This window comes from Melopsittacus undulatus, chromosome Z, assembly GCF_012275295.1.
Source record: "Melopsittacus undulatus isolate bMelUnd1 chromosome Z, bMelUnd1.mat.Z, whole genome shotgun sequence".
Classification (NCBI taxonomy): domain Eukaryota; kingdom Metazoa; phylum Chordata; class Aves; order Psittaciformes; family Psittaculidae; genus Melopsittacus; species Melopsittacus undulatus.
In genome coordinates, this window is record NC_047557.1 from 82,716,686 (window position 1) to 82,742,441 (window position 25,756).

The 25,756-nt window shown below is 46.0% G+C and overlaps 2 protein-coding genes across 7 annotated transcripts in view; both read left to right on the forward strand.

The window, feature by feature from the left end:
* The first annotated feature begins 5,787 nt into the window (after positions 1-5,787).
* Positions 5,788-12,438, forward strand: CMTR2 (cap methyltransferase 2). 3 transcript variants are annotated; one of them, XM_031051813.2, is made up of 3 exons: positions 5,788-5,832; positions 8,039-10,402; positions 12,337-12,438. In XM_031051813.2, exon 2 carries the CDS (start codon positions 8,058-8,060, stop codon positions 10,350-10,352), a length of 2,295 nt encoding a protein of 764 aa, XP_030907673.1. In that variant the 5' UTR covers positions 5,788-5,832; positions 8,039-8,057; the 3' UTR covers positions 10,353-10,402; positions 12,337-12,438. The 3 variants fall into 3 exon arrangements, with proteins under 3 accessions (XP_030907673.1, XP_005152324.1, XP_033928792.1); XM_005152267.3 differs by having other exon boundaries at positions 12,333-12,390; XM_034072901.1 differs by lacking the exon at positions 5,788-5,832 and adding an exon at positions 6,006-6,131 and having other exon boundaries at positions 12,333-12,390.
* A 234-nt stretch (positions 12,439-12,672) lies between these two features.
* The window catches only part of HYDIN (HYDIN axonemal central pair apparatus protein), a 43,623-nt gene continuing 30,539 nt past the window's right edge, over positions 12,673-25,756 (forward strand). For all 4 annotated transcript variants that reach the window (XM_034072904.1, XM_034072902.1, XM_034072905.1 and 1 more), the window contains exons 1-2: positions 12,673-12,774; positions 19,809-20,008. The gene's annotated coding sequence lies outside the window, so the exon portion shown is untranslated. The remainder of the gene's footprint in view (positions 12,775-19,808; positions 20,009-25,756) is intronic.

The window sequence follows — 25,756 nt, forward strand, 5'->3', positions numbered from 1 at the left end:
ATTTTTCCATACAGTTCTTTGGTATCAGTAGAGTTCTGATGCCCCCCAGATATGTTCCCTTGTTTAGCCTTAATCTGATTACATTCATTAATTTGATTCTTTTTTTTTGCAAAGCAGACAGGAGAGATCAGACAGCCTGAAAGCTCTTCCCAATTTGTCCTCATCTCAGACAATCTCCTCCCTAGTTTGGATTTACACGGAAAACAGGATTACCAAAAAGGGACCATTTTATCTATGTTTCTGCAGTATCTGTTATTTATCAGCAACAAAAGTTACTTGAGTTTTAACCTGTAATGCTGCACTGGCTGCACAAGTACTAGATAAAGGTTTCTACTAGAAAGATTAATTTGAGCACTGAGGGCATTTGTGGCAATAATACTGTGGAGAGTACTCCACAAAGCAGACCTACCGAAACAAGTAAGTTACCAAATAGATTGCATAATCCTTAAGAAACAGTACTGACAGTTTTCCATCCTGAAACAAACTCAGTCACCTCTTACTGTCTGCATGTCTGCAGCAAACTTACCTATAAACCTGATCTTGTTGACTTGGGTGTCATTCAAATCATGTTTCTGTGGCTAGAACTTCAACTGCTCCAGGATGCAGATACAGTCACTTGAAAGACTTCTATAACAACATTTTACATTCTTACAGCTATTTCTATCCCAAGTGTTATTTTGCAAGCACTTCATCAACACAATTAATGATTTAGCATAAGCCTTCCACTTCCCTATGCTCACATTATCACAGCATCAAATTATCTTGTAGTCTTTTCACATGCACTGCACATCACTCTGTTGGGAAAGGGAACAGCTGCAGAGAGATTAACAGGGTGTCTACACAACTCAATTCAGCCTAGTATAGGAGAAAGCACGCTCCCAAACTCCTACAGGCATCACCATGCCCTCATGGGTGCAGTGCTCACCATCTCTGTCTGGGGGGCATCTCCCTGAATGCTCTCCTACTTAGACAAACCAAGATTCTGACTCTGTTTTGGAGGAAGGTTTTGCTTTTCTGCTGATTGCCTAAAGTGCAGGTTCAAGGTTTGATTTAATTACTGAACACACTCTAAGGACACATCAGGATTTTCACAACAATTTGGAAACTTATCTTTAATAGCCACAGGAGTGTTACTAGGTACATAAAATCAAATTATACATCAGAAGTTATTTCCCAGAGATTGCTTTAATAGGTACCTTTAAGAATATCTGCCTGAAGTGATGTGAGTGCTGCTTGTAACACAGCTGTAGGAAAGAGACCTCTGACCATGGTGAATGCAGAGAAAGGATGACCAAGAAACAGAAAACAAGATATTCAAAACACTTGTCATGGTTAGCTGAGGAAAATGAAAACTAAGCAATGTTCCAATGACAGCCTGAAAATGTTGCCATGAAGGCAGGAGAAATACAGAAACTTAAGACAGGCACTAGAGAGTTAGGGAGATGGGTTCTCACACAAGGTACACACCATAAAAAAGCTTCAAACTACCCAAAATGTGCAATCCTGAAAAGCCCTCCCATAAAGGCAGTGAGGAAAAAGGCTTTTAGGGTGGAGATCAGTTCAAGTAAAGGGATGCCTCAGGTTCACTGGCAGGGAAGTAGACTTAGCATTCACAAATTTTATGCCAGCTCTGTGACAACTCCCCGCCTTTGTAAGACTTGGGCAGAAAGAGAAAGCAACCTGACTACATCTGTGAACAAATGATACCACAGTGATTAGGAAAAGAGCAGAGATGTTCTAAGATATCTTTCATGCAGTGGAGCTTGAGGCCAGACCTTTCATCTGTCTCCAGGACCATGTTACCATATCCCCAGATCCCCTCTTTGGAAAGCACTGCCTTCTGGAGGTGAAAAACTATCACTTGTAGCCACGGTCCATCATGGTGTATTTATGCTGTTCCTGTAGGATCAATACTGCCTCATTACCCCATTTCTGGTGCAATAATGCTCCAGTACTGAATAGTCGATGGGATTTCCTTTTCATTTCCATTTCAGTGATTTTTGCTTTGAGAAGCAACAATTAGACACCTGAAGATCATTGTACTAGTTGCCTACATTAGAAATTGTTTACTGAAGTCTCACAACTCACTTTCACTGTAACAGATTGGCTTCAATTCCTCCATTGAGGAAAGGGAAAAGCAAGCCTGCATGACTTTGGACAAGACAGAAGCAGAACAACAGCCCTTATGGACTGGTCCCTAGAGTTGCACAAAGCCACTGCATTAAGGACAACCGGCCCTCCCAGTGTCATGCACCACATAGACCTTTTTTGATACAGCTGAGATGCATATAAAATGTGAGACACGGTCCCTGATGGGAATCAAAGGATCTGAGACAGCAATGGCTCCATAACAGTACTCCCTCTCCATTGCAGGTGAGGCCTCATCTATCTGTGCAATTGGTTCTAGGCAAACCATTAGCATTAACTTTACTGTCCCATTTGGATGGCTGCCTCCTCCTGGCACAGACTCAGGTTACCCAGATTGTAACTTAACCCCAACACGGAAGCTCCTCAGTGGCCTTTCCATTTTAATCCAGAGTATTTTTCTAGAGCTGCCTCTTACAAGCTTTAAAAACATGCTGGATAGCCAGCCTGATAGGTAAGTGTGCAGCAAGACCCTCTAGACATCTCAAGCAAGCTGAAGCAAGGTGGGATTTGTGATGGGCCTTTGCAAATCCCTGTAGAGAAGCTATAAGGTAAGAGAATCTCTGTAAATCTCTAAATGTGTCCTTTACCCTTGGCACTCCAGCTGCACTTTCACAAAAAGTAAAAAAGGCTGTTACCTGCCTGTCTTTAAGAGATCAATGTTGTTTCTTGCATCCTGCACAATGATAAAAAGATTATGGTGAGATCTGATGCAAAATTACACATTTTTTGGGGTTTATCTTTAGAAGCAGAGTGAGAAGCACAGATTCTAACCTTGTAGAATCTATGAATTCTATACAGAATTCTTCCAGGGCTCAGCATAGTCCTCCCAGCAGCCTTCCTCCATAGCCAGTGTGATGAAAAGAGCTCCTGAACACACCAGCAACTCTGCAGCTCCATCACATAGCATGTTTATACTACATATGCATTTTGCTATTTTAACTACAAAAAAAATCAGAAGCCTGAATGAGATTACTTTGCCCTTAATTAGATGTTTAACTTCCTATGTTTACCTGCAGAATGTTCCTTTAAAGACAGATGCTTCTGTTTGAGGCTTCTAATGCCACAGCTGTGCATACATCTCATGATCCGCAAGGGAAAAGATCAGCTATCTATAAACTGACAGATTAGCTCCACAAAATCAGGACTAATCCAGGAAGAAAGTGCTGTGTTCCCACTTCGAGTGTCTCACACTGACAGAAAAGACAATAACTAGCATTTTGGCATCTGCTTTAACTTGAAGATTTAGGAAAATCAAGGAGGAAACTGAAGCTCACAAGCTGAGTTGAAAGTTTAATTTCAGAAAAAAAAAAAGTTTTTCTGAAGCTTGCTATTAGATTACATTTCTTTCAGCTAGGAATCTTGTAGTGTTGCATGCCCAGTGATGGGTTGTTCTCCCCTGTATTTTGGGAAAGTCTTATCTTCAGTAACGCAGAAGACTGTGACACTGAAAAGCTATAAGCTATAGTAAAAGCCTAGCAGAGTAATGCTAAAAAGTAAGAGTATTCCTTACATATAGCTTTCCCCTACATGCTTAACTGTTGTCACTCCCCTACTGATAATAACCAAACACTTAAGAAGCTAACAGCACATAAAAAGGTGAGTTACATGTTTAAGAGATTACAAAAAAATCCAGCTCTTAAACTCAGTAATTTAAATAACCTCTTTTCTATAGGACTCAGTACAAGTTTTGTGACCACTGTGTAGCAGGAATAGCAAAAGAAAAGTAATTGAAACACCAGAGCATGACTGGAAATGTCAGAGAGCCAGAAGTAAATGAAAGTTGTAGCCAGGCTTTTACTACAAAGACAAAAAGCAAGCATTACAGAATAAAAAACACATTAACTTCAAATCCTCTTAACCTAAACATTTTAGTGATACAACTACTGTACACTCAGTACAATCAAAGAGACCACATCATGCACTGAAAAACCCTCAACACCCTCAACTACCCACAGGCTGCTCAGCTACTTTAACTAATTTGTCCTCACTTTTCCTCCCACCTTTAAGTAGCCAAAGATGTAGGTGATTTTCAAACAGGCCAATCCAAGGGTGAAGAAGCATTGCAGACCTATGTATAAAACTTCCCTCTACAGGTAAAACTTCTTGCTATGAGATAGCCAGTATCTTTTTGTAATGCTGTTGAATAGGGTGAGTATAGCAATTTTAACTTTAAAAATATCACCCCTAAGGGATTTAAAAAGTTTTAGTCCTGTATTTGTTCATAGAATTAGGGGTTTTTTTTCTGTTTTAGGTTCTTTCTATTTTGTATCAGTTATTCCTTCATTTTAGAAAACAAGCAAGTAGCTTAAAAGTGTGTGTGTTAATTTGTCTGTTTACAGTTTTGTATTCTCAGCTAAGACTTTAACTTATGAATTCTCTATCTACAGCAGGAGAAAAGTTCATTTACCTATCTGTTATTATTATTATGTCCTTAAGATGAAAAAGACTTTTTTAGCAATTATTGAGTTTCTAGAAAAAAAATCCCCTTGTTATGTCAGTTTGGGGCTCCCTTGTACTCATGGCAATGAATTTTTGTGCTAAGGCTACTCTGGATTTAGGGCTGGATTGAGCATCATCAAGAAGAAATATGTGAGAGTACAGAAGTCAATAGTGGCAAGCCTGGCACTGAAGTGAAAGGATTTATGCTAACTCATGCTATATTGCTGGCTGTTTGTTTCCAAAGGGGCTGGCAAGTGCCTCATTCCCTAACCTACGCACAGGAAAATCCCTGAGATGTTTAAAATCTCAATAGCAGCTTGTACCCTCTGTCTGCTGCAATAATTAATCTGCTTTGACCTTCCTGCCTCTGGTTGCAGATTATATACTGTGTTGCTGTCTAGAAAGTGCGTTTCCAGGGATGCTGCAATGCTCAATTCCACTAATTATTGTTCTATTAGTATTTCAAGGCTCTTGTCTCCTGCTAAGCCAGGCTGGGTGTAATGAGTCTGCTGGGGATTTAGAAAAGGTTATCACGTGGAAGAGACTTCTGAAGTGTCTGCTTGTGGGTTAGAGAGACAAAAGCAAACTCTGGAGGAGCATCACTGATGCCTCCAGAGAGGAAGGCTGGCCTGGGGAGTGTGTATGAGATGTGGCATCTGCAGTGCTGGGTGAGGATGGCGCTTTGCCTTGGCCCTGCTCCTGCGTCAGCTGAGTTTGGCTCTGCAGGGCTCATGTCCCAGGTCTGCAGGCAAAAGGATGCAGGGCCCTGATCCCCAGCCCTTCCTCTCTGAAGGGTTGGAGCAGGACAGTGCTCCTCCTGGTTTTTCTATGAGCAACTTGATCATGTATGTATGTATGATCATGTGGTAAGTGCTAGCTGAATAACTTCTGTGAATGCTTATTGTCCCTATTGGGCTGCACTACTGCTGGAGGCAGCTCCTCTGTTCCCTCCTTGCAGAACCAGCTCAGGTGAGTGGGATTTCCTGGTGAAAGCAGCCTCCTTGCTCCTGTAAATGAAACGGCTGCCGTGCCTCGTGCCCGGCCTGAGCAGCCTCCGCTTGGTGCGGTAAGGCTCTAGGCCTTCAGTGCACAACCCTCTCCCTGTGTCCTAAACAAACTCGGCAGCAGAAATCCTACAACACCGGACCAGCCTCCGGCGCCCCGCTGACGCGAGAGTCCGGAGGCGGGGCAGGGCGAGGAGGCCGGGCCTGGCTCGCTTCCAGCCACGCCGCCGCAGCCCGCCTGGTAAGAGCTGGGGCTCATCTGGGCCACACGAGAGCCGCTGTCTCGCGTACAGAGCGGGCGGCACGGGGAGGCGCCTCGGTCGGCCGCGGCGGTGCGAGAGGCTGGGGCGGAGGGAGGCGGCTGGGCCGCGGTGGCTGGCTGCGAGGGCGTGTTTATCCGGGGCCCTGCGAGCCCCGCGTGTGCCGGGCCTGGCTGTGGAGCAGCTCCGAGCGGGAGCTGGTGTGCGGTCCCTGGGGATGTGTGAGGAGCTGCTTGGCTGGAGGAGCCCGGAAGTGCCCTTCAGCGGCTCGAATCAGGCGGTGGGGACTGAAATAAGCGTCAACCAGGAAAAAAAAAAACAAAACCCAGGCGATTGCTTTTTCCTTGTCGTGCTTTGGGTGATGGCTTGTTTAGGGGTTTGCTGGTGTGATCTCTGGGATCGTGTTTAAAAACGAAGTAAAACGGGTTTAGGGGACAGCAGGCCTATGTGTTTCCCTCAGCTTTCCTCTTCTCTCCAGCACAGCTTGTGAGAAAGAACGAGATTAAAGCTAAAGAATATCTGTGTAAAGGAAAGTGAAACCAAGCATGCTCATTGAAAGGCAGTGGAATTGTGGAAATTGGAGGTGAAACTTCAGTTGTCAGAGCTGGTGCTTATGAGAGGAGCTGTTGTGGCCCTGTGGCTGCTGCCTGAGATGCTACATAGTTTCAAGGGGAAAAGTGTTTCGGTTGAATACTGTTTGTTCTGTTTGCTTCCAAAGTTTCTCAGTTGTTTCAATTTTAGTCCAGTGTTTTATCATGCTGAACTGTAACACTGAAGATTGTTATTTGCTTCAGAGGGAGAGGGGTGGTTAAAATAATATGGTGAGGGATTTCCCAGTGTCAGCCCCACAAAGGAGCAAGTTGTTGTATTTTCTGTTGTGGGAGGCTTACACCTCTGTAAGTTGTAAAATGATATAGAAGTAAACACAATCACCTCTATTAAGTCCTGACAGGCAGTTCTCTGTCATTGTGTCTTTGGTGACAAGGACGATTCCCGAGTTTCAGTGGTGTCTGAGCACCTTGTAACTACATGTGAGAGAAGTTGGTGTGTGTAGAAAAGTTGCTCAGTTATTGTGTGGCTTCTCTTGAATGTTTGCTTTCTGTTGAGACCTTTTGAAGCTGCATAAAAAGTCCCTAATAAAAATCTCAGAAGGCAAAGAATTCCAATGTAACTGTTGGACTCTGTGGTCTCAAAGGTCTTCATCCTAAACAATTCCATGATCCCCACCTCTTGTGGTAATTTTGATTAAATTGTTTTGCTTAAATGAACCTCTTAGTTTTGAATAGATTGCAGGCATATTTCTGGTTAGTGAACCGAACTTCTGCTTGTGTGCTGGAGCAGATGGCTACAGAGCTCCTTAGCTTTGTGCATAGTATGCTTCTCATACCTGCATGTATCCACTCAAAGCACAACACTTCACGCTACTTCCTCCTTTCACATAAAGCATGATTTAAGATTAACTGTGGATGCAGCAAAGTCTCTTCTTGCTTTGAATTTATTGCTGCTTTTCCAGTAGGGAAAGTAAGGCATAATGATTTGCTGTACTGCTGGGCACAGAAACAGGGTTTTGCTTGCAGGCTGGTGTTCAACCTTTCACCAGGTTCTCCTAAGCAAAGGGCCTGGGCACTGGTGAGGGGCTCGCCCTGCATCACGTTAAGTTTCGTGGAAGAGGTATGAGGGATAGCTGTTGGTAAAGAGAAGGAGAAGCTGGGCTCTGTTTTCAAGCCCCCTTGCCTTGTGGCTCTCCGGTCTTCTTACTTTGAACTCCTGGATAAATACTGCCATAATCAGATCAAAAGATTTTTTGGGCACTTGTTTAATTTGTATGGTTTGTGGTATGGTGTCTTTTATGACTGAGATACTTGGATTTAAGTGTTCAGATCTACAGAGTGAGCAGAGCATTCAGAGGTCAGTGAAGAGCCAAAGCAGCAGATAACTCTTCTTCACTTGCTATGCAAATAGCATGAAGGGTGATTGAACCAGTTGATCTCCTGATCGCCAGATAGCCTCATTCAGGAGAGCCCTCATTTATTTTCCTCACTGGTACACAATTCTGTGAAGAGTTTCTCATGTTCTGCAATACAGAGGTTAAGCAGGAGAGATCTTTATTGTTTAAGAACAGCTTTGCCTATTCACATATATGGGTGACTGGCATGACATTGTTTATTCTTCTGTGCTGTTCTCCAGGTCTTGAATCAATCCAAGAATGAGCAAATGTAAGAAGTCTCATGTTAACCTGAATACAAACCTTGACAAGTTCAGTCCTGAAATTCTGTCTGAAATTGAGAAGCTCTTTGCAAAGAAGTTTACTTACACTAAGCCAATGAATAATGAGTGGCAGCTTCCAGATCCCAGTGATGTTTTTACATGTGATCACAAGGAATTCGACTCACTCATGGCTCTGAAGGACTCCATGAATGACGTGAAGAATCAACTCAGTGATAAGAACCTGGATGAATGGCATCAGCACACCTCGTATACCAATAAAGCAGGGAAAATAGTTCCTCATGTGAAGAAATGGGTGAATGCTGAGCTGTGTACCCAGGCGTGGTGCAAGTTCCATGAGATCCTGTGCAGTTTTCCTCTTCTCCCTGAAGAAGCTCTTCAGGACAGAGAACTGAATACTGTCCACCTCTGTGAAGCACCTGGAGCTTTCATAGCCAGCCTCAACCACTACTTGAAATCCCACAACATCCAGTGCGACTGGAATTGGGTAGCGAACACTCTAAACCCATATCATGAAGCCAATGACACCCTTATGATGATAATGGATGACCGTCTCATAGCGAATACGTTGCCTTGTTGGTACTTTGGCCCAGATAACACTGGTGACGTGATGACACTAAAACACCTAACAGGACTTCAAAACTTTGTAAGTAACATGGCCACAGTTCACTTGGTGACTGCTGATGGCAGCTTTGATTGTCAGGGGAATCCAGGAGAACAGGAGGCTCTTGTCTCACCCCTTCATTACTGTGAAACAGTCAGTGCTTTAATGATCCTGGGCACTGGAGGGTCCTTTGTTTTAAAGATGTTCACGCTCTTTGAACACTGTTCTATCAATCTGCTCTTTTTGCTAAACTGCTCTTTTGAGGAGGTCCATGTCTTTAAGCCAGCCACTAGCAAAGCTGGCAACTCGGAGGCCTATGTGGTTTGTCTTCATTACATGGGCAGAGAGAGCATCCATCCGCTGCTTTCTAAGATGATACAGAACTTTGGAACAGAAATGGTGAACAAAGCACTTTTCCCCCAGCATGCACTTCCAGAATCTTTTCTTAAATTACATGAAGAGTGTTGCATGTTCTTCCACAAGTGCCAAGTAGAAACTATCTCTCAGAACATCTGTCTCTTTGAGCGTATGGGAGAAGCGGAGCAGACAAAGCTGAACAAGTTAAGAGATTGTGCAGTGGAGTTCTTCATGCAGAGACTTTGTCTGAAACCCATTGCCAGAAAGAACTGGCTTGTCAGGAAATCTCAGAGTGGTTGCAGCATGAATACAAAATGGTTTGGGCAAAGAAGCAAGTATTTTAGTACGTACAATGAAAGGAAGATGCTGGAAACCCTCACATGGAATGATAAAGTGGCAAAGGGCTGTTTTAATCACTGGGCTGAAGAGCATAGTTTAAATAATGCTGGGAAAATGTGTGTCTTGGAAGGATTGTCTTCTGACCTTGAGTGTAGCTTGTGGTATGTTTTGGAAGGCAAAAGATTACCAGTGATAAAATGTTCCCCATTCTGTGATGGTCAAGTCTTGGAAAATCTGAATGAAGCACTGAATGCATTGATGGGGGGGAGTCTGAAGAGTAGACAGATGCTGCAGACATGTCAGTCGTGTGAAGTGCTTCCTGGGGAACTTATACTGGCAGAAGTATCTGATCTCTCCAGATGTCACCAGGAAGTACTAAACAGAAGATGTGGTGACCAGTTCACATGCTTTTTGGTAGACTTTCCGTCCCTCTGTGATATTGAATGCCAGCCCAGTATGGATACAAAGCTCCTGGACTCATCCACACTGTTGACATTCAGCCTCTCTTTGCTTTATGATGGAGAACCAAAGTACCAGCAGCAGCTTTTGGAGTGTATTCTTCATTCATTGGATCAGCTGAGAGTGGGAGATGCATTGATTTTGCCCATTCTCTCTTGTTTTACACGCTTCACAGCTGGCCTGGTGTTTATATTGCACTGCTGCTTCAGATGCATCACATTCACTTGTCCAGCCTGCCCCGAGCCCCTGAGGAGCAGTGCTGCTTTGCTGTGCATTGGTTACCAAGGCCTCCCAAATCCAGTTGTCCTATACCTGCAGCATCTGAAGGAACTAATGAGCTCTTTGATTGACACAGAGTCTCCTCAGCAAGTTTTGCAGTTTGTGCCCATGGAGGTTCTCCTCCAGGGCAAGCTGTTGGAGTTCTTGTGGGATTTAAACACAGCCATTGCCAAGAGACAGCTCCACTTGATTGTGGAAGCTAAGCAGCAGCAAATGACTGGTGGTGTTTCACTTTAAAATAGCTCTAGAATTGAGCAAGTTGCTGCTGGACCTTCTTTCACAGGCAGGTAGAAGGTGTTAGAAACATTGTGAATGTGAAGGTGATGTTGCTGCAAAAACCCCATGTGTGATGTTGTTAGTGCTGGGGGGATGTTTTGAGCTATCAGTCTCACTTTCATCACATTGGCCTGTTGTACAAAAACTGGAGGCTTAATCTTATATGTTGAGGACATGGGAGGGACAATGTGTGAAGTGGAGAAACTGTTTCTTTTCTGTCCCAGCTCTCCCTGAGAAAGTTTCTTTGCGTGCCATCTAATTCAGAACTGACTGTAGTGACAGGACAAGGAGTAATGGGTTCAAACTAAAACAGAAGTACTGATAAGATATAAGGAAGCAGTTCTTCCCTGTAAGGGTGGTGATGCAATGAAATGAGTTGGCCAGAAAAGTAGTAAATGCTCCATCCCTGGCAGTGTCCAAGGCCAGGCTGGACAGAGTCTTGGGTGACATGGTCTAGTGTGAGTCATCCTTGTCCATGTCAGTGGGTTTGGAACTGGATGATCTTGAGGTCCTTTCCAACCCTAAGCATTCTATAATTCTGTGATTGTATGATGGTAGGTGTGGTGGTGCATTATACCTGTTATATCAGGCCAGATCATGGGGGACCCTGTTTTGTGACGTTAGCCCTCTTCTGTTGATCCAGCAAACCGTGGGGGTTTTGACACATATGTACTTTTCCAGGATCTGTAGGATCTGAAACATGAGGTTTGGGCCAGAACACTCAGTGGTGTGGGTTTTTTTGTGGCTTTTTGGAATAATTAAAGTTATTCTCATAATTTCAGACTTCTTAGAATAATTGGAGATACCTGAAGAAAGAAGACTTCCATCTGTCTATTAACAAGGAGCTGCAATTTTTTTTTTTCAGGCTGAAAATGTGATCATGCACGTCTTTGTGTATCAAGAAATGGTTTGGATACTACTGGAGGAACAATAAGCTGAAGCAATTTGCGATAACTGTCTTTGGGAAAGTGTGGTTAAGACTTAATAGAATCATAGAATCATAGAATAGTTAGGGTTGGAAAGGACCTTAAGATCATCTAGTTCCAAACCCCTGCATTGGCAGGGCTTCAGAGCAGACCGTGTTGCCCAAGGCTCTGTCCAGCCTCGCCTTCAACGATGCCAGGGATGGAGCATTTACCACCTTTTAGGCAACCTGTTTCAGTGCCTCACCACCCTCACAGTAGAGAACTTCTTCCTTCTAGCTAACCTGAGTTTCCTCTGTTTCACTTTAAGCCCATCACCCCTTGTCCTGTTGCTACTGGCCCTGATCAAGAGCCCCTCCCCAGCATCCTTGTAGGCTCCCTTCAGATACTGGAAGGCTGCTATGAGGTCTCCACGCAGCCTTCCCCTCTCCGGGCTGAACAGCCCCAACTTTCTCAGCCTGTCTCTGTGCAGGAACTGCTCCAAGCCCCATATCGTCCTTGTGGCCCTCCTCTGGACTTGCTCCAAAAGCTCTGTGTCCTTATGTTGAGGACACCAGAACTGTACATAGTACACCAAGTGGGGTCTTGGAACCGTCAAAAAAAGGAAAATGTAGTCTCCTGATGAGTTACCAGCCACCTTCTGGAAGCACTTGTCATTATAGAATGTGGGAGCTTGAAGGATAATTGATCAGTGGTAAGGGATTAAAGGCACTGCTGAAAACATGCTTTGGAGGTGCTGCCCATTGAATTGCCTTTCTTGCCACTTTGGTTGGGGCAGAGTTTAATGCCTTTAACAGTTCATTTCTTATTGAAGAACTCGAGAGGTGAATGAGTTGGTGGCTCAGGTCTGACTCATTCGTAACCTTGTCTGAAAATCTTGCTTTTTACACTTGCCTGTAAGTAGAAGTCGCCCTAAACAAAAGCTTCTAGGGTTGGTCATGGTCCATTTTAATGAATTGAAATGACCTTGCTTTTTTTGCTGTGAGCTGAGTTGTGCTTTCTCTCTCCGACCAGGCAGGCAGGGAACAAAGGCTACAGACTGGGAGATACATGCAGTGAGAGCTTCTCCTGTGAATCGGTTTTTGAACCTGTAAACAGAAGAGTGCAAGCAGCGCCGCAGGTGCATTTCACTGAAGAATAAAAAAGAAAGGCTGAAAAACAAACTAAGGGGGAAGAAATTGCAGAAGAATGGATGATGAGACAGTGTCAGAGATAGCCTGTAAAAGCCTGCTTTATCTGAAACAGAAAGCATGGCAAGGGGATTGTCCACCACAGACACCCCTATGTCTCTGCCATCATTCAGAGGCGATTAACACTTCTGAAAGTGCCACTGAGCCTTAGCATTTGAGAAGGCATCTCTTAAAGGTGGGGAGATGAGGTGTTCTGAGTGCATTGGCTGTGCGTCCACTGTGATATTCTGCCAAGGAGCTGTGGGTGGTCAGAAGCATCTCCTCTAGCAGGTACTTACCTTGGTTTTTTTCCTCACTAAGGTTCATATTTTTAAAAAGTTATTTTATAGGTAAAGTAAAACCCTGAGGCGACTGATGGACCATGGGAGAAAATGCATTTATTGTTTCAGACTTTTCTTGACCTGTTCTGTACAGCTGACAAACTCTGCAGACTTCCTTGAGATTCCTTCTGTCCTGTTATTCCCCTTGGTGTCAGTCCCCCTGTCTTCATAGTCTTTTGAGGAGAAAAGCTGTTAGATGGTCATAGAACTCTGGGGGGGGAGTTAGGACTACGTACTTCAAGATCCTGTGGACTGAGTTAGTGGGGAACTACTTCCAACTGTTTGGCAGTATCTCCCCAAAAATGTGTGTGAGACCGTTTGTGCAAAGGCAGGTCTCTAAGCTGAAGGAAGTCTGTATCCTGTGGGTCCTGATGCCTGATTTACTCTGGAGCTTTTTCTTGTTTGCAGACAGGGGGTGATGATGGGAGAAATGCTTTGATAGCAGCTGCTCCTTCTGTTAATAATAAAGGATATGGTTTGGAGAGTCTTGTTGTTATTATTGTTGACTTAATGGCAGGAGTTTCAAAGTTAGGAATGGCACTTGTCCTTTTAATGGTGAGAATCCTGCATTGTCCTGTTTCTCTTTTGAGCACAGGTTTCGGAGAGAAGTGACACTTAATTTCTGTTGTGACTTTGGGGATATGTAAGCACAGGAATTATGTATTTAACTTTATGGAGAGCATCTGACAATTCCTGCCTTCATTGAGGCTGTCAGGTTTTGACCAGTTTGATGTGGGTGACACCCAATGAAGTGTCTCAGTACCCTGCCTGGTTTTAATTGATTTTTTGACCTGTTTGAAGATGAACATTGGGTATTGGTTTTCATAACTGAGAGCTTTCAGGTTTCACACTGTGGGAAATAAAGGGGATGAAGGGAGTAAGTTTTTTATGATGTGCTTGAGAATCATGCAAACTTGAGATCAGTTCAGTTTTGCAGCCGTGCAAATATGCTGGCGTGGCTGCCAGTTTCTGAGTTGAAGTAGCTGGTGTTGAAAGCTAAGCCAAGTCCCTGAGTGCAAAGCGAACCAGCTCTCCCTGCCTGAACAGACCTTTGGCAAATTCTTTTGTTCTGGATTGTGTCACATCCTCAGTGTCCCCCAGCGAGACTGGGGAGATGAAGTTTAACCCATCCTGCAACTCCCACTTGAACTAGTGCATCACAGCTAGTGGCCCCTTTTATTCCAGCGATCATATGAAACTGTTTATTGAAACACTTTTCCTGCCATATGGAGCTCGAATGTGTCTATGAAAGTGCCTCTTCGCAGAGCTTTACTAAATGAGGGTGACTGTCGCTTGGTAAAGAACTGATTTGCCTCAACCGAGGGAGAGCAGGGAGGACTGTTACTCATTGGTGAGTTGATTTGTCGAGACTGGGGGACAACAGGGAGAAAGACTCGATATTCAAATCTCAGTTGTTGCTGCAGCCAGAGGTCATGGTCTGTGTAGTGAAGAGGTGACTGGACAAGTGCTGCCCCATACCCATGAAAGCTCATACAGAGGTACCCCAAGGTCCTAAGCTGTCAGGTACCTGTGCATCAAAACGATGATCCAGTAGCCAGCTGGTAATGGAACCTCAGTTAAGACAAAGGAACAAATGTGGTGAAGTGCCTTAATGTAGGTCTCTAGAGAGTTAAGGTGATTAAATCCTTGCTTTAGAATCAGTTGAGTGCCCCAGGTTGCTGACAGAGCACAACTCAGTGCCCTTGAGTGGAAAGGTAATGACATCTGTCTTGGGGTCACAATTCAGCTGAACCCCAAGGGGACTGCTGAGTAGCTACACGTTCCCTCAGGTAATGATGCTGTCTGGGAGATGAGTGTGGGTATGGGGGAGGACTGCTGAGGACATCTGATCCACAGGAGCCTTCTGAGCAGCCGCGGCTCCCGGCCTTCGTTACTGCTCCAGCAGTGGTGGTACCCAGCTATATAGCCTGAGGAAACCAGGCTGCAAGCTGCATCGACAGCTTGGAGAGCCCTGTGTGGCGTCCATCAGTGGCATGGGAAGTGTTTGGGACTGGCACAGCTGGGACTGGCAGGGCTGTAGGATTCTGGCTGGTAGAAGTGGTGATGTTTAGCAGCAGAGGCTTGCTGCCACACCTGGAAAGAGCCCTGGCTTTGGGTGGTAGCACAGACTGGATGGGACTGGAGGCAGCTAACATGCTGGGAGCTAGAGGGGAGCTGGTTCAAAAACTTAACCTCTGCAGTGTGGGAGCACTGGGGAGGCCAGTCCTCTACTAGGCTGAGCTTGCACTTTGCTCTGAAATACCAAGGTAGGCTGGGTATTAGCAACTGTCAGTGCTGTGGCCTTAACTGTACAGCAAAGGAGTGGATTTGGGGCAATTAATGAAATTTAGATTTATAGAGAGGTCCAGTTATGCCTAAGAGGCACAGTTAATAGCCCTGGCACTGAATAAACCCCACATAGGCTCTGTTTCCATTCCAGAACAGGGGGTTAGAGGCCCATAAGTTTATATCCATCTAAGTGGTTTGGCTGGTGATTATGTGACTAGTTTTGTGGAAGTTCTGTAGTAAAATACAGTCTTGGGAGCATGAGTGGAAGTAGTGATTTGGTAATTAGCAGCTACTCACTGGTGCATTGGCCTGGAGGTCCACTGCTGGGGTGAAGCAGTCCCTTGGGAAGCTGCAACTCTGAAGCTTACTTATCATCATTTTCTTTAGACACCGTCTGCTCTTAGAGCAACTTGTACACTTATTTTCCCTCCCTGAAGGCAGATGAGGTTTTAAGGACTCTGCTTCTGTGGCTTTTCACCACAGAGATTAAACTGAAGCTGGGATTAAGATATGGGGACTGAGACAAGCTTTGTGGCAGGTGTATCCTGCAGAGACTTGGAGGGCAAGGTTTGGGCACAATAGGCAGGAAAGTGTTAGAGAGTTGCTGGGATATGGGAGGAATTCACATGGTGTGCAGCAGAGCAAGTTACCTGCTGCAGCGCAGTGCATGCAGAATAAAATGTCTCACCAGTGTTATTCTGCAAGATGGGGGAAATGTTCCCATGCTGGGGATTCTCCCACTGGTTTTGGCCGTGCACTGCTGGTATCTAAGCCAAAGGAGTTTTTTGAGCCAGCATGCTTCTCATGAAAGCCCTGGACTGATGGGAATGTGGAGGGCTGTGCAGTTCCTGCCTGCTGTCATGCTTTACCTCGAGTGTGCACCGTGTCCCGGTGGCTCTTTGGTTAGCCTTGGTTTCTGGCAGGCCATGTTTTCCTCTCTCAGCCTGTTCAGCCACCTGTGTGCAACTTCCTGTCAAAGCACAAGTCTTGAGTCTTCTCCACTTTGTGCTGGAGTAAGTAACTGCTGGCATTAGCACTCCAGGCTGCATGTTTTGGAAGAGCAGTGGAAAGAGGCTGGCTTAGCAGGAGCAGTTAAAGGGGAGGACTTGAGGTGCTACTTGAAGCTCCTGCTAAACTTAATTCCGTTCTGCTCAGGTGTTCCTAAGCCAGCATGGAACTGGGAAAAACATGGACAGAACCTCCTCTGTAGTTTGTGGAGGGTTTTAGTCATGTTTCCAGAGGGAGTACAGATTGAGGCTGTTCTCCCTGTATTCTATTCTCTTCCCTCCCCTTCCCACCCCAAGCCCTTCTGGGCTGTGTCTGGAAGATGCCAAGTTCTTCCCAATACTGAGATAACAGAAGGCAAGGATTGCTGAGTAGCTCTCTGAGCTGAAGTTACCACTGGGTTACCAGCAGCAGGCAAACCTCAGAGGCAGAGGCCATTAACTCTCTGCTGAAAGAGGCTGCCTGTGGTAGTGGTGATGGTGGTGGTGGTGCACAGCGGCGAAGCTGCTTTGTTCCCAGACCTGTTGTGGTGCTTTGCTTTACCAGTCACATGGTGGTTGGTGCCTTGCTGAGCACAGGAAGGGCAGCTGAGGTCAGAAGCTGAACTCCATCACCACTCCTTGCTCTTGTGAAGAAGAGCCTGAGAGATGGTCAGATCATGAAAGCAAACAGCCAAAGAGCATCTGGCTTTCCCTCAGCCGCACCGTGTTCCTCATGGATGGCAGGAGCCGGGAGCGAGTCGGGAGAATCAGGTTGAGCTGAATTCTGTCTTGTTTTCAGCTGTAGAAATGCCCTGTGAATCTGAACAGAGCAAAACACTTTTCAAGCAGCAAAGGTAAGAAAATGGGACATGAGAATTTTGGGAAGTGTCAGTGCAATTTTAGAAGTCACTGTTTTCCACTGAAGGGTTGTATTAAGGGTTCTTTGTTGTTTTGTGGAAATCAGTTTTCACTAACAGAGCAGATGTACCAAAATGCATCTGGCGATGAAATGGAGGAGAAGAGAGGCAGCAGGTACTAGTGGATATAAATATTGTCTTTTTGGGAAGTGAAGCTCTGCAGAAACTTCAGAGGCTCCATTTCAACTTCAGGAGCCTGTTTCTTTTGCCTGAGGAGCTATATGGAGCAGAAAAAATGAACGGAACCATACTGCTTTGTTGGATTTCAGTGCATGTGAGTGAGGTAGGAAGCAGAAGGTTCTGGAGTGGGACCAACATGTGAAGTCTTAGTTCTACTGAAATATTAAGGCCTAGCCTGTGTTGATGCAAGATGGATTAATTGTAGAGGAGTTCTGTCTGTACCAGGAAACCTTCCCAGGTCCTGTGGTATAGAATGGGCTTACAAACATGGAGAGATGAGTTTGGTAATGTCTGACCCAGGGTAGCAGAGTAGCATGCAGTGACACTGCTTCCCTAGGGCCTTGCTGGCAAACCAAGCGGAAGAGGTACATGTATCTGAAAGCTTCTGTTGAGGAGGTGTGGTGGGCATGGAGGTGGACTCTGATCTTCCTGTGAAGCTGAGGGTTAAAAAGAAGCAAGGCGTGAATTAGAGTTTTGCATGTTTCATTGGGACCCTCCACAGCTGTGCTGTGTTATTTTTGAGGAATCAGCCTGCATTGCAGAAGAGCAGCCTTTGAAATCTTCCTCACTTGTTTTCAGCATTGGACTTTTCCTGGCTGTCTGTATTAGAATTAAAGGACCCATTTGGTTTGGTTTTTCTTTTACCTAGTGCCTGTAACTGCTGGGAAGAATTTGAAAACACCTGCCTAAAAGCTGAGAGTACCGCAGCAAGTAGAGAATGTAAAAAGTAAAAGAAAACAACAAGTCCTGACCAGCGAGAAAGGCCATCCAGCCTGGGAGGACTTGAAGTGCCACTTGAAGCTCCTGCTAAGCTTAATTCAGTTCTGCTCAGGTGTTTCTAAGCCAGCGTGGCTGTGCTTTCCCTTTGGAGAATCCCAGCACAGGCAGGGTAATGTGCTCCTGAAGGTGTCCAGCTTGAACTGGAAAGTTTGTGATCCTTTTGAGATTTCCTGAGAAAATTGAGCAGGGAAAAGCTGAGAAATGTCAGCAATTTTGTTCTGCTCTGCTGTAAAGGGGGGAAAGGAGACCTTTCGAGTTTCAGTTGGGGAAACATTTGCTTCAGTGAGGCATGTGCCAAGAGCAAGCCAGTGGGAAAAGACAGGAGGGAGGAAAGGGGCTGAGTTCAATGTCCTGTCCCGGAGCACTTTCTTCCGTACAGGGATTCTCTTGCTACATAACAGGAAGTGTGCTGGAAGCAGAGAAAAGTCAGAAAGAGGCATAATTCAGGATCCTGTCGCATAAGAAAGAGCAAGATGTGTGTGTAGGGGAGGGCACAGGGGGAGGTGGAAGTGTGCAGGTGAATTAACCTCCTCCTCAAATCTCCCTGTTGGGAGAATCAAAGGATGGGACAAAAGGAGTGACACTGTCAGGGCTTAATGTAGGGGGAGGAAGAGCAAGAGAAGGCAAAGTGTCTCCTGAGATCACAGGTTTTACAGGGGCATGGTAGAGCATGGAAGTCTCTTTGGCAAGGAGGGATGAAGGTATGGTCCCTCACTTACTGCCAGAGAGTTTTGTGTCATTCCTGGTGTAGCTTGAGAATACTGGGAAGTTGCAGTGTGGGTATGTATGGCCAAGGGAAACGACTGGTAGGGATCTGATTTGCCTTCTTGCTGCTAAATGTCTGACAGCTGGGGGGACTGTCTGGCTCTTTTGTGAGCAAGCCAATGACTGGGAATAGCACAGCTGAGTTTGCTCTGGTGGGGTGTCTGAGCATTCCAGTTTGCAGCTCCTGCTGCCAGCTGCCTCAGGTAGGCATGAGAGCAAGCCACCAGGTCTAGAGACCAGAGAGACATGATTAAGACATCAAGCATGCAGCAGAGAGGAAGCAAAGCTATTTCCTGCAAACCCTGGGGCTTGGATGACATGTAAAGGGAAGTTTAGATTAGGCACAGCAGGAGCTCTCTTTAAGTCTAGAGTAGAGCTGGAATAAGCTGTGGAGGGCAGGGGTGTTAGTACTTTTAAATTTGGTTTAAGATGCAAATACCTTGCAAGGATAGTTTGGGTATAAGGCTGAGCCAGTTCTGGGGTAGGGAGGTGGATCAGGTATCTTTAAGGGTGTGTGCCCCCAGCCTTGTCCCAGTAGTGCTATGGGAAAGGTTGGGGAAAGCACATGTACCTTGTGCTCACCTGGTGTTAAAACAATTACCATGTCCAGCTTGTGAAGTGTTTCACCAAAGACTGACTGATGGGGTATGTGACTAAGTCCTTTTGAACATGGACCTGAGCATTTCCTGCCCAGTTCAATGAAGTTAGGATTGGAGTTAGTGCTGTGGCACAGCTGGGTCCTTAGTTGTGCCCTTGATAGGCTGCAGTGGTTCTACTACTGCTGAAATCCCTGAAGTGGAGATATATTGGTGCCTCAAGATTCAAAGTCTCGGGTAGTTCTGTCTGGTGCTGCCAGCTTGCTGCATGAGCAGCTGAATCAATGGGGCTGTTTCTTTGCAAGATAACAGCCCTGTCCAAGCCATGCTACTGGAATGAAAAGCCATGAAGGTAAAAAGTGTGAGTACATTACTGAATGCTACTGTGAGTGTCACAGAAACCAGCAGCAATTCTTCTGCCATGGGCATGGTGCTAAAGGCACTGTGCTGAGCTTGTTTCTTTCCCTGCAGGATTATTTTGACGAGCTTATCATCATCACAGAGAGGGAGAAGTTCTTTGTGCCTATCTGAGCCATAGGTGCCCGAGTCAGCCTGGACTTCCCTGAGCAGCTGAACTTCTCCAACTCTCCGGTCAGGTTCAGCACTCAGAAAACTCTGCTGGTGTGCAACGTGGGGAAGCGGGAGACTTGCTACAGCATCACCACTCTGAGGTAAAGGAGCTCATCTCTTGTGCAAAGCGCTGTTGCGTGGTCATGGAGTTGTAAACAGTGAGAAAAAGGAGGCAGAGCATCGGAGGTGCTGGACATGGGCAGGACACGTGGGGTTTGCCATTGCTTACAGTGTTTTGAGAAAGCTCTGCAAGCAAGTTTTACAGTGCAGTGGTGTCTCCAAGGCAGCATCTTGCAGATCTGATGCTGTTAGATTGGAAGAGCCAAGGTAGGAAGGCAGGTGGATTGCTGAAGAAGGTGCTGCATGGCAGAGGACAGCTCGAGGGGCTCAGGTCACAGAGCCCAAAAGCAGCATCAAGAAATGGGTAAGCAATGAGCTGGTGAGAGGCACTGAAGAGCTGATCAGCAGCTGTGTCTATATTAGCAAGCAGAGATCACAGATCAAAGCAATCGCTATGGAGGCCCTGGCAATAACAGTGTGTGGTCCCAGGAAACGGGATTCAGAAGACTTTCAACTTGTCTCCTGTGAAACACAAGGGTCTGAGTGAAGTGTCTGAGAGGAGCTTCTGCCAAAGGCTGGCAGGGCTGTTTAAGCAGGCTTCTAGGATGCTATTTAAGCAGTCTGCTGCTTTTCCCTGTGGAGCTGCAGGAGCAGGAACTTGTAAATCACTGTGCAGTTTCCTTCTGGGATTTCATAGAATCATAGAATAGTTAAGATTGGAAAGGACCTCAAGATCATCTAGTTCCAGCCCCCTGCCATGGGCAGGGACACCACACACTAAACCATATCACCCAAGGCTTCATCCAACCTGGTCTTGAACACTGCCAGGGATGGAGCATTTGCTGCCTCCCTGGGCAACCCATTCCAGTAATTCACCACCCTAACAGGAAAGAATTTCTTCCTTATATCCAGTCCAAACCTCTGCTGTTTAAGTTTCAACCCGTTACCCCTTGTCCTATCACTACAGTCCCTAATGAATAGACCCTCCCCAGCATCACTGTAGGCCCCCTTCAGATACTGGAAGACTGCTATGAGGTTCCCATGCAGCTTCTCTTCTCCAGGCTGAACAGCCCCAACTTTCTCAGCCTGTCTTCATACGGGAGGTGCTCCAGTCCCTGATCATCCTCGTGGCCCCCCTCTGGACTTGTTCTAACAGTAACATGTCCTTTTTATGTTGAAGACACCAGAACTGAACACAATACTCCAAGTGAGGTCTCACGAGAGCAGAGTAGAGGGGCAGGATCACCTCCTTTGACCTGCTGGTCACACTCCCTTTGATGCAGCCCAGGATACGGTTGGCTTTCTGGGCTGTGAGCGCACACTGAAGCTGGCTCATGTTCATTTTCTCATTGACCAACACCCCCAAGTCCTTCTCCGCAGGACTTCCATGAATTTCCTTTTTGCCCAACCTGTAGCTGTGCCTGGGATTACTCCGACCCAGGTGTAGGACCTTGCACTTGGCATGGTTAAGCTTCACGAGGCTGGCATCCGCCCACCTCACAAGTGTGTCAAGGTCCCTCTGGATGGCATTCCATCCCTCTAGCGTATCAACAGAACCACACAGCTTGGTGTCATCAGCAAACTTGCTGAGGGTGCACTCAATCCCACTGTCCATGTCAGTGATAAAGATGTTGAACAAGACTGGTCCCAACACCGATCCCTGAGGAAAACAACTCATTACTGGTCTCCAGCTGGACACTGAGCCATTGACCCCAACTCTCTGCATGCAGCCATCCAGACAGTTCTGTATCCACCGAGTGGTCCACCTATCAAATTGATGACACTCCAATTTAGAGACAAGGATGTCATGTGGGACAGTGTCGAACGCTTTGCACAAGTCCAGGTAGATGATGTCAGCTGCTCTACCCCTGTCCATCACTTTTGTAGCCCTGTCATAGAAGGCCACCAAATTGGTCAGCAGGATTTTCCCCTAGTAAAGCCATGCTGGCTGTCACCAAGCACCTTGTTTTTTATGTGCCTTAGCATGCCTTCCAGGAGAATCTGCTCCCAGATTTTGCCAGGCACAGAGGTGAGACTGACTGGTCTGTAATTCCCTGGGTCATCCATTTTTTCCTTCTTGAAAATGGGGCTTGTATTTCCCTTTTTCCAGTCATCAGGAACTTCACCTGTCTGCCCTGATTTTCAAATATGATGGCCAGTGGCTTTGCAACTTCATTCGTCAGCTCCTTCAGGACCCGTGGATGGATTTCATCAGGTCCCATGGACTTGTGTACATTCAGTTTCTTAAGATGGTCTCGAACCAGATCCTCTCCTACAGTGGGCCCAAGGTCTAGGTTTTCACAGTCCCTGCGTCTGCCTTCCAAGACTTGGGTGCTGCAGTCAGAGCCTTTGCCAGTGAAGACCGAGGCAAAGAAGCCATTCAGAACCTCAGCCTTCTCCAAGTCCTGTGTAGCCAGTTCTCCCAAAAGTTTCCGGAGGGGCCTACATTGTCCTTAGTCTGTTTTTTAGCCGCTACATACCTATAAAATCCCTTCCTGTTATCTTTAACATCCCTAGCCAAGTTTAGCTCCAATTGGGCCTTAGCTTTCCTAACTTGGTCCCTAACTACCCTGACAACATCCCTGTATTCATCCCAGGCCGCCTGTCCTTGCTTCCACCTTTTATAAGCCTCTTTTTTCCTGTGAATTTTTCTCAGCAGCTCCTTATCCACCCAAGGAGGTCTCCTGACCCTCCTGCTGCACTTCCTTCTGGTCGGGATGCAACACTCCTGAGCTTGTAGCAGGTGATCCTTGAATATCAACCAAGAGTCTTGGGCCCCCCTGCCCGCTAGGGCTATATCCCATGGAACCTTGCTAAGCAGGTTCCTGAAGAGGCCAAAGTCTGCTCTCTTGAAGTCCAGGGCAGTGAGCTTACTGCACACTCTTCTCACTGTCTTGAGGACCTCAAATTCGACCATCTCGTGATCACTGCATCTAAGACTTCCCTGGAGAGTCACATTTCCAACGAGCCCTTCCCTGTTGGTGAGCACGAGGTCGAGCAGAGCACCTCTCCTCGTCGGCTCCTTTATTGCTTGCAGAAGGAAGTTGTCTTCCACACAATCGAGAAACCTCCTGGATTGCTTGTGCCAGGCCATACCGTTGCCCCAGCGGATGTCAGGTTGGTTGAAGTCCCCCATGAGAACAAGGGCCTGCGAGTGTGAGGCTTTTCCTATTTGTCTGTAGAGTTCTTCATCCACAGGTTCCTCTTGATCAGGCAGTCTGTAACAGATCCCCACAGTAATGTGTCCCGTCACGGATTTCCCCTTAACCCTGACACACAAACTTTCTGTTAACTGACCACCTGTCCCCAGACAAAGTTCCATACTCTCCAGCCTATCCCTAACATAAAGGGCAACTCCCCCTCCCCTCCTACCAGGCCTGTCTTTTCTAAAAAGCCTGTAACCTTCCATTCCAACACTCCAGTCACAGGAGCCATCCCACCATGTTTCTGTGATGCCTGTTATATCATAGCCCTGTAGATGTGCCCACATCCCTAATTCCTCTTGTTTATTCCCCATGCTACAGGCATTTGTGTAGAGGCATCTGAGCCAAGCTCCAAATGAAGCCAGCTCAGTGGCTGGAGCGGCTAGAATATTACTACATTTCTCAGAGTATTTATTATAGGTGCTGGCAGCTGACTGGGTGTGTTGGGATGGAATGATGCTCTCCTCCCCCAGCCAGGCCTATATCATCATCACAGAGAGGGATGATGTATTTCCAGGTACAGTAAGTACCCAGTGAAGTCTATTTGCAATGCACTTGCCAACTACTCTATTAGATGCTAGAGTGTGTGTTGAGAGCTCCTTGATAAGGGTTTTAAGAGTTCTCCATCCCCTAAGGTCCCCTCCCGTATAAGTGTTTTCCAACCTGTTGGTGCCCAGTCTGTACTGCCAGGGGTTATTCCATCCCACATACAGGATTTTTACAGTTTCCATCCCTAAACTGCAACAAGTTCCTGTCAGTCAATTCTCCAGCCTGTTGCTGTCGCTCTGAACAGCTGCCCAGCCATCCAGTGTGTCGACTGCTCCCCCCAGTTTGTATCCTGCACTCAAAATGTGGTTGTTCTCTCTTATTGACCAGGTCAAGATGTCTCCTTGCAGCCCAAGGTCACAACCACCATGTTCTCCTCCCTGTGTGATAAGGGCATGGTGCGGTAGGAGTGGTTATTCCAGCCAGTGTTGGGGACCATACTGTGTGATTTGTTCCCCCTGCATTGCACCAACTCTCTTTCTACTGAGTGCCTGTGGACCCTCTACCACACCTGTGAACTTTTCGATTAGTGTCTTGAGTCTCTTGATAGTAGTGACCACTGGTTGGTTCATTGTTGCTTGTGCACTGAGAAGTGCTTAGATATCTACTACTGAGCTCCCAAGTGAGCCATGGGGTTTTAGGAGTCCCAGCAGGAAAGAATTGGCCACCTCCCAGCTCCCTGATGAGTTGGCTTGAGAATGAGACCAGTGCACTGCTCCAATTAGCTGGCAGTTGCCTTTGAATAGATATATTTACAGAGGCTTTCACGAGAGAGGCCACTTTCCTACCTATGTCAGAGGATTAATTTCCCTGTTATAGAGGCTACAATAAAGGCCACATCATTATTAACAACAGAAATAGTGAAACTTATTTTAATGTCACTAATTCTGTCAAATGACTTCTATAATAATTTGGTGATTCATTCTTACCACAGAACACTTAAAACTGTGCTTTAGAAATTGAATTGTGTTCGCTGTCCTGGAGAACTTCAAGTATAAATATGAGATGCAGTATTCTGGCATTATGGCATAGGTGGAAGGAAAAGGGTTGCCACCCTTACAGACTTAAATTAAGACTGGTTTAGTCTCTTCTTGAGTGGAAAGTTTTAGCAGCTAATTTGAATGTGTGCTTTACTCTTGCTGAGTAAGGAGGTGGTGTTGTGTTAAAGCCAGTTTTAGTACCACATAATAGTTTTGTGTGTTGATACATCCAAGCACAGCCACCCACATATGAGAGGGAGGAGAATTAGTGGAGCAGAAGGAAATGAGGAATCTCACATTATAGACTGATCTGCTGACCTCTCAGTCCTTTATTTTCTCTCTGCATGACTGAAACTTTAGTCTGAGTTGCTGCAACTTTTGTTTTCTGGGCTGGGCACATTCAGGCCCTTGCCCGTTCTCAAGCCAGCTGCATTTCCTAGTCCAGTGCACTGTCCATGGCACTTCTTTGGCTCCTTTTTCTGGATTCCCTTCCCTGTAGCATCAAGTGTAACCTCTCTTCTTTCACCTTCGGTGCAGTTTTCAGCCCGTCTCCAATCCTAACCCTTCCTCTCAGCCAGTACTGATTGCTTAGTTCTTGCATCTGTTTACTTTGTGATGATGTTCCTTGCCTATTAATCATTTCTCCAAGGGCTCCGATGTTTCTGTTGTGCACTTCACTCCAAGGAAAACCTCTGAAGTGAATCCATGGGGCCAGTTCAGCATCTTTCTGTTCCCTGTTCAGAGCTCTCCTTTGCCATGATATCTGCCAGGAAACAGGGCCACATTTTGGTGGTGTTGTCCTTTATGAAAAACTAGTCAAAACTCTTCCCCTTTTGCAGTCTGTCTCTGTGCCTGTCCTTCCTCTGGCTGTCCAAACACAGCTCTTAGCTGCAGAGCTTGGGAATAAAAAATAATAATAGTACAAACACAAAGTATCTTCTTGTCCTTGTCGTTGTTAAGGTGGGATAATGAGTTTCTTCTCAGTGGCATTCACAGAGATAAATGCCATTCCAGTACATTTGAGTGGAAAGTGGTGTCTGGAAGCAGAGCTCAGCGCACC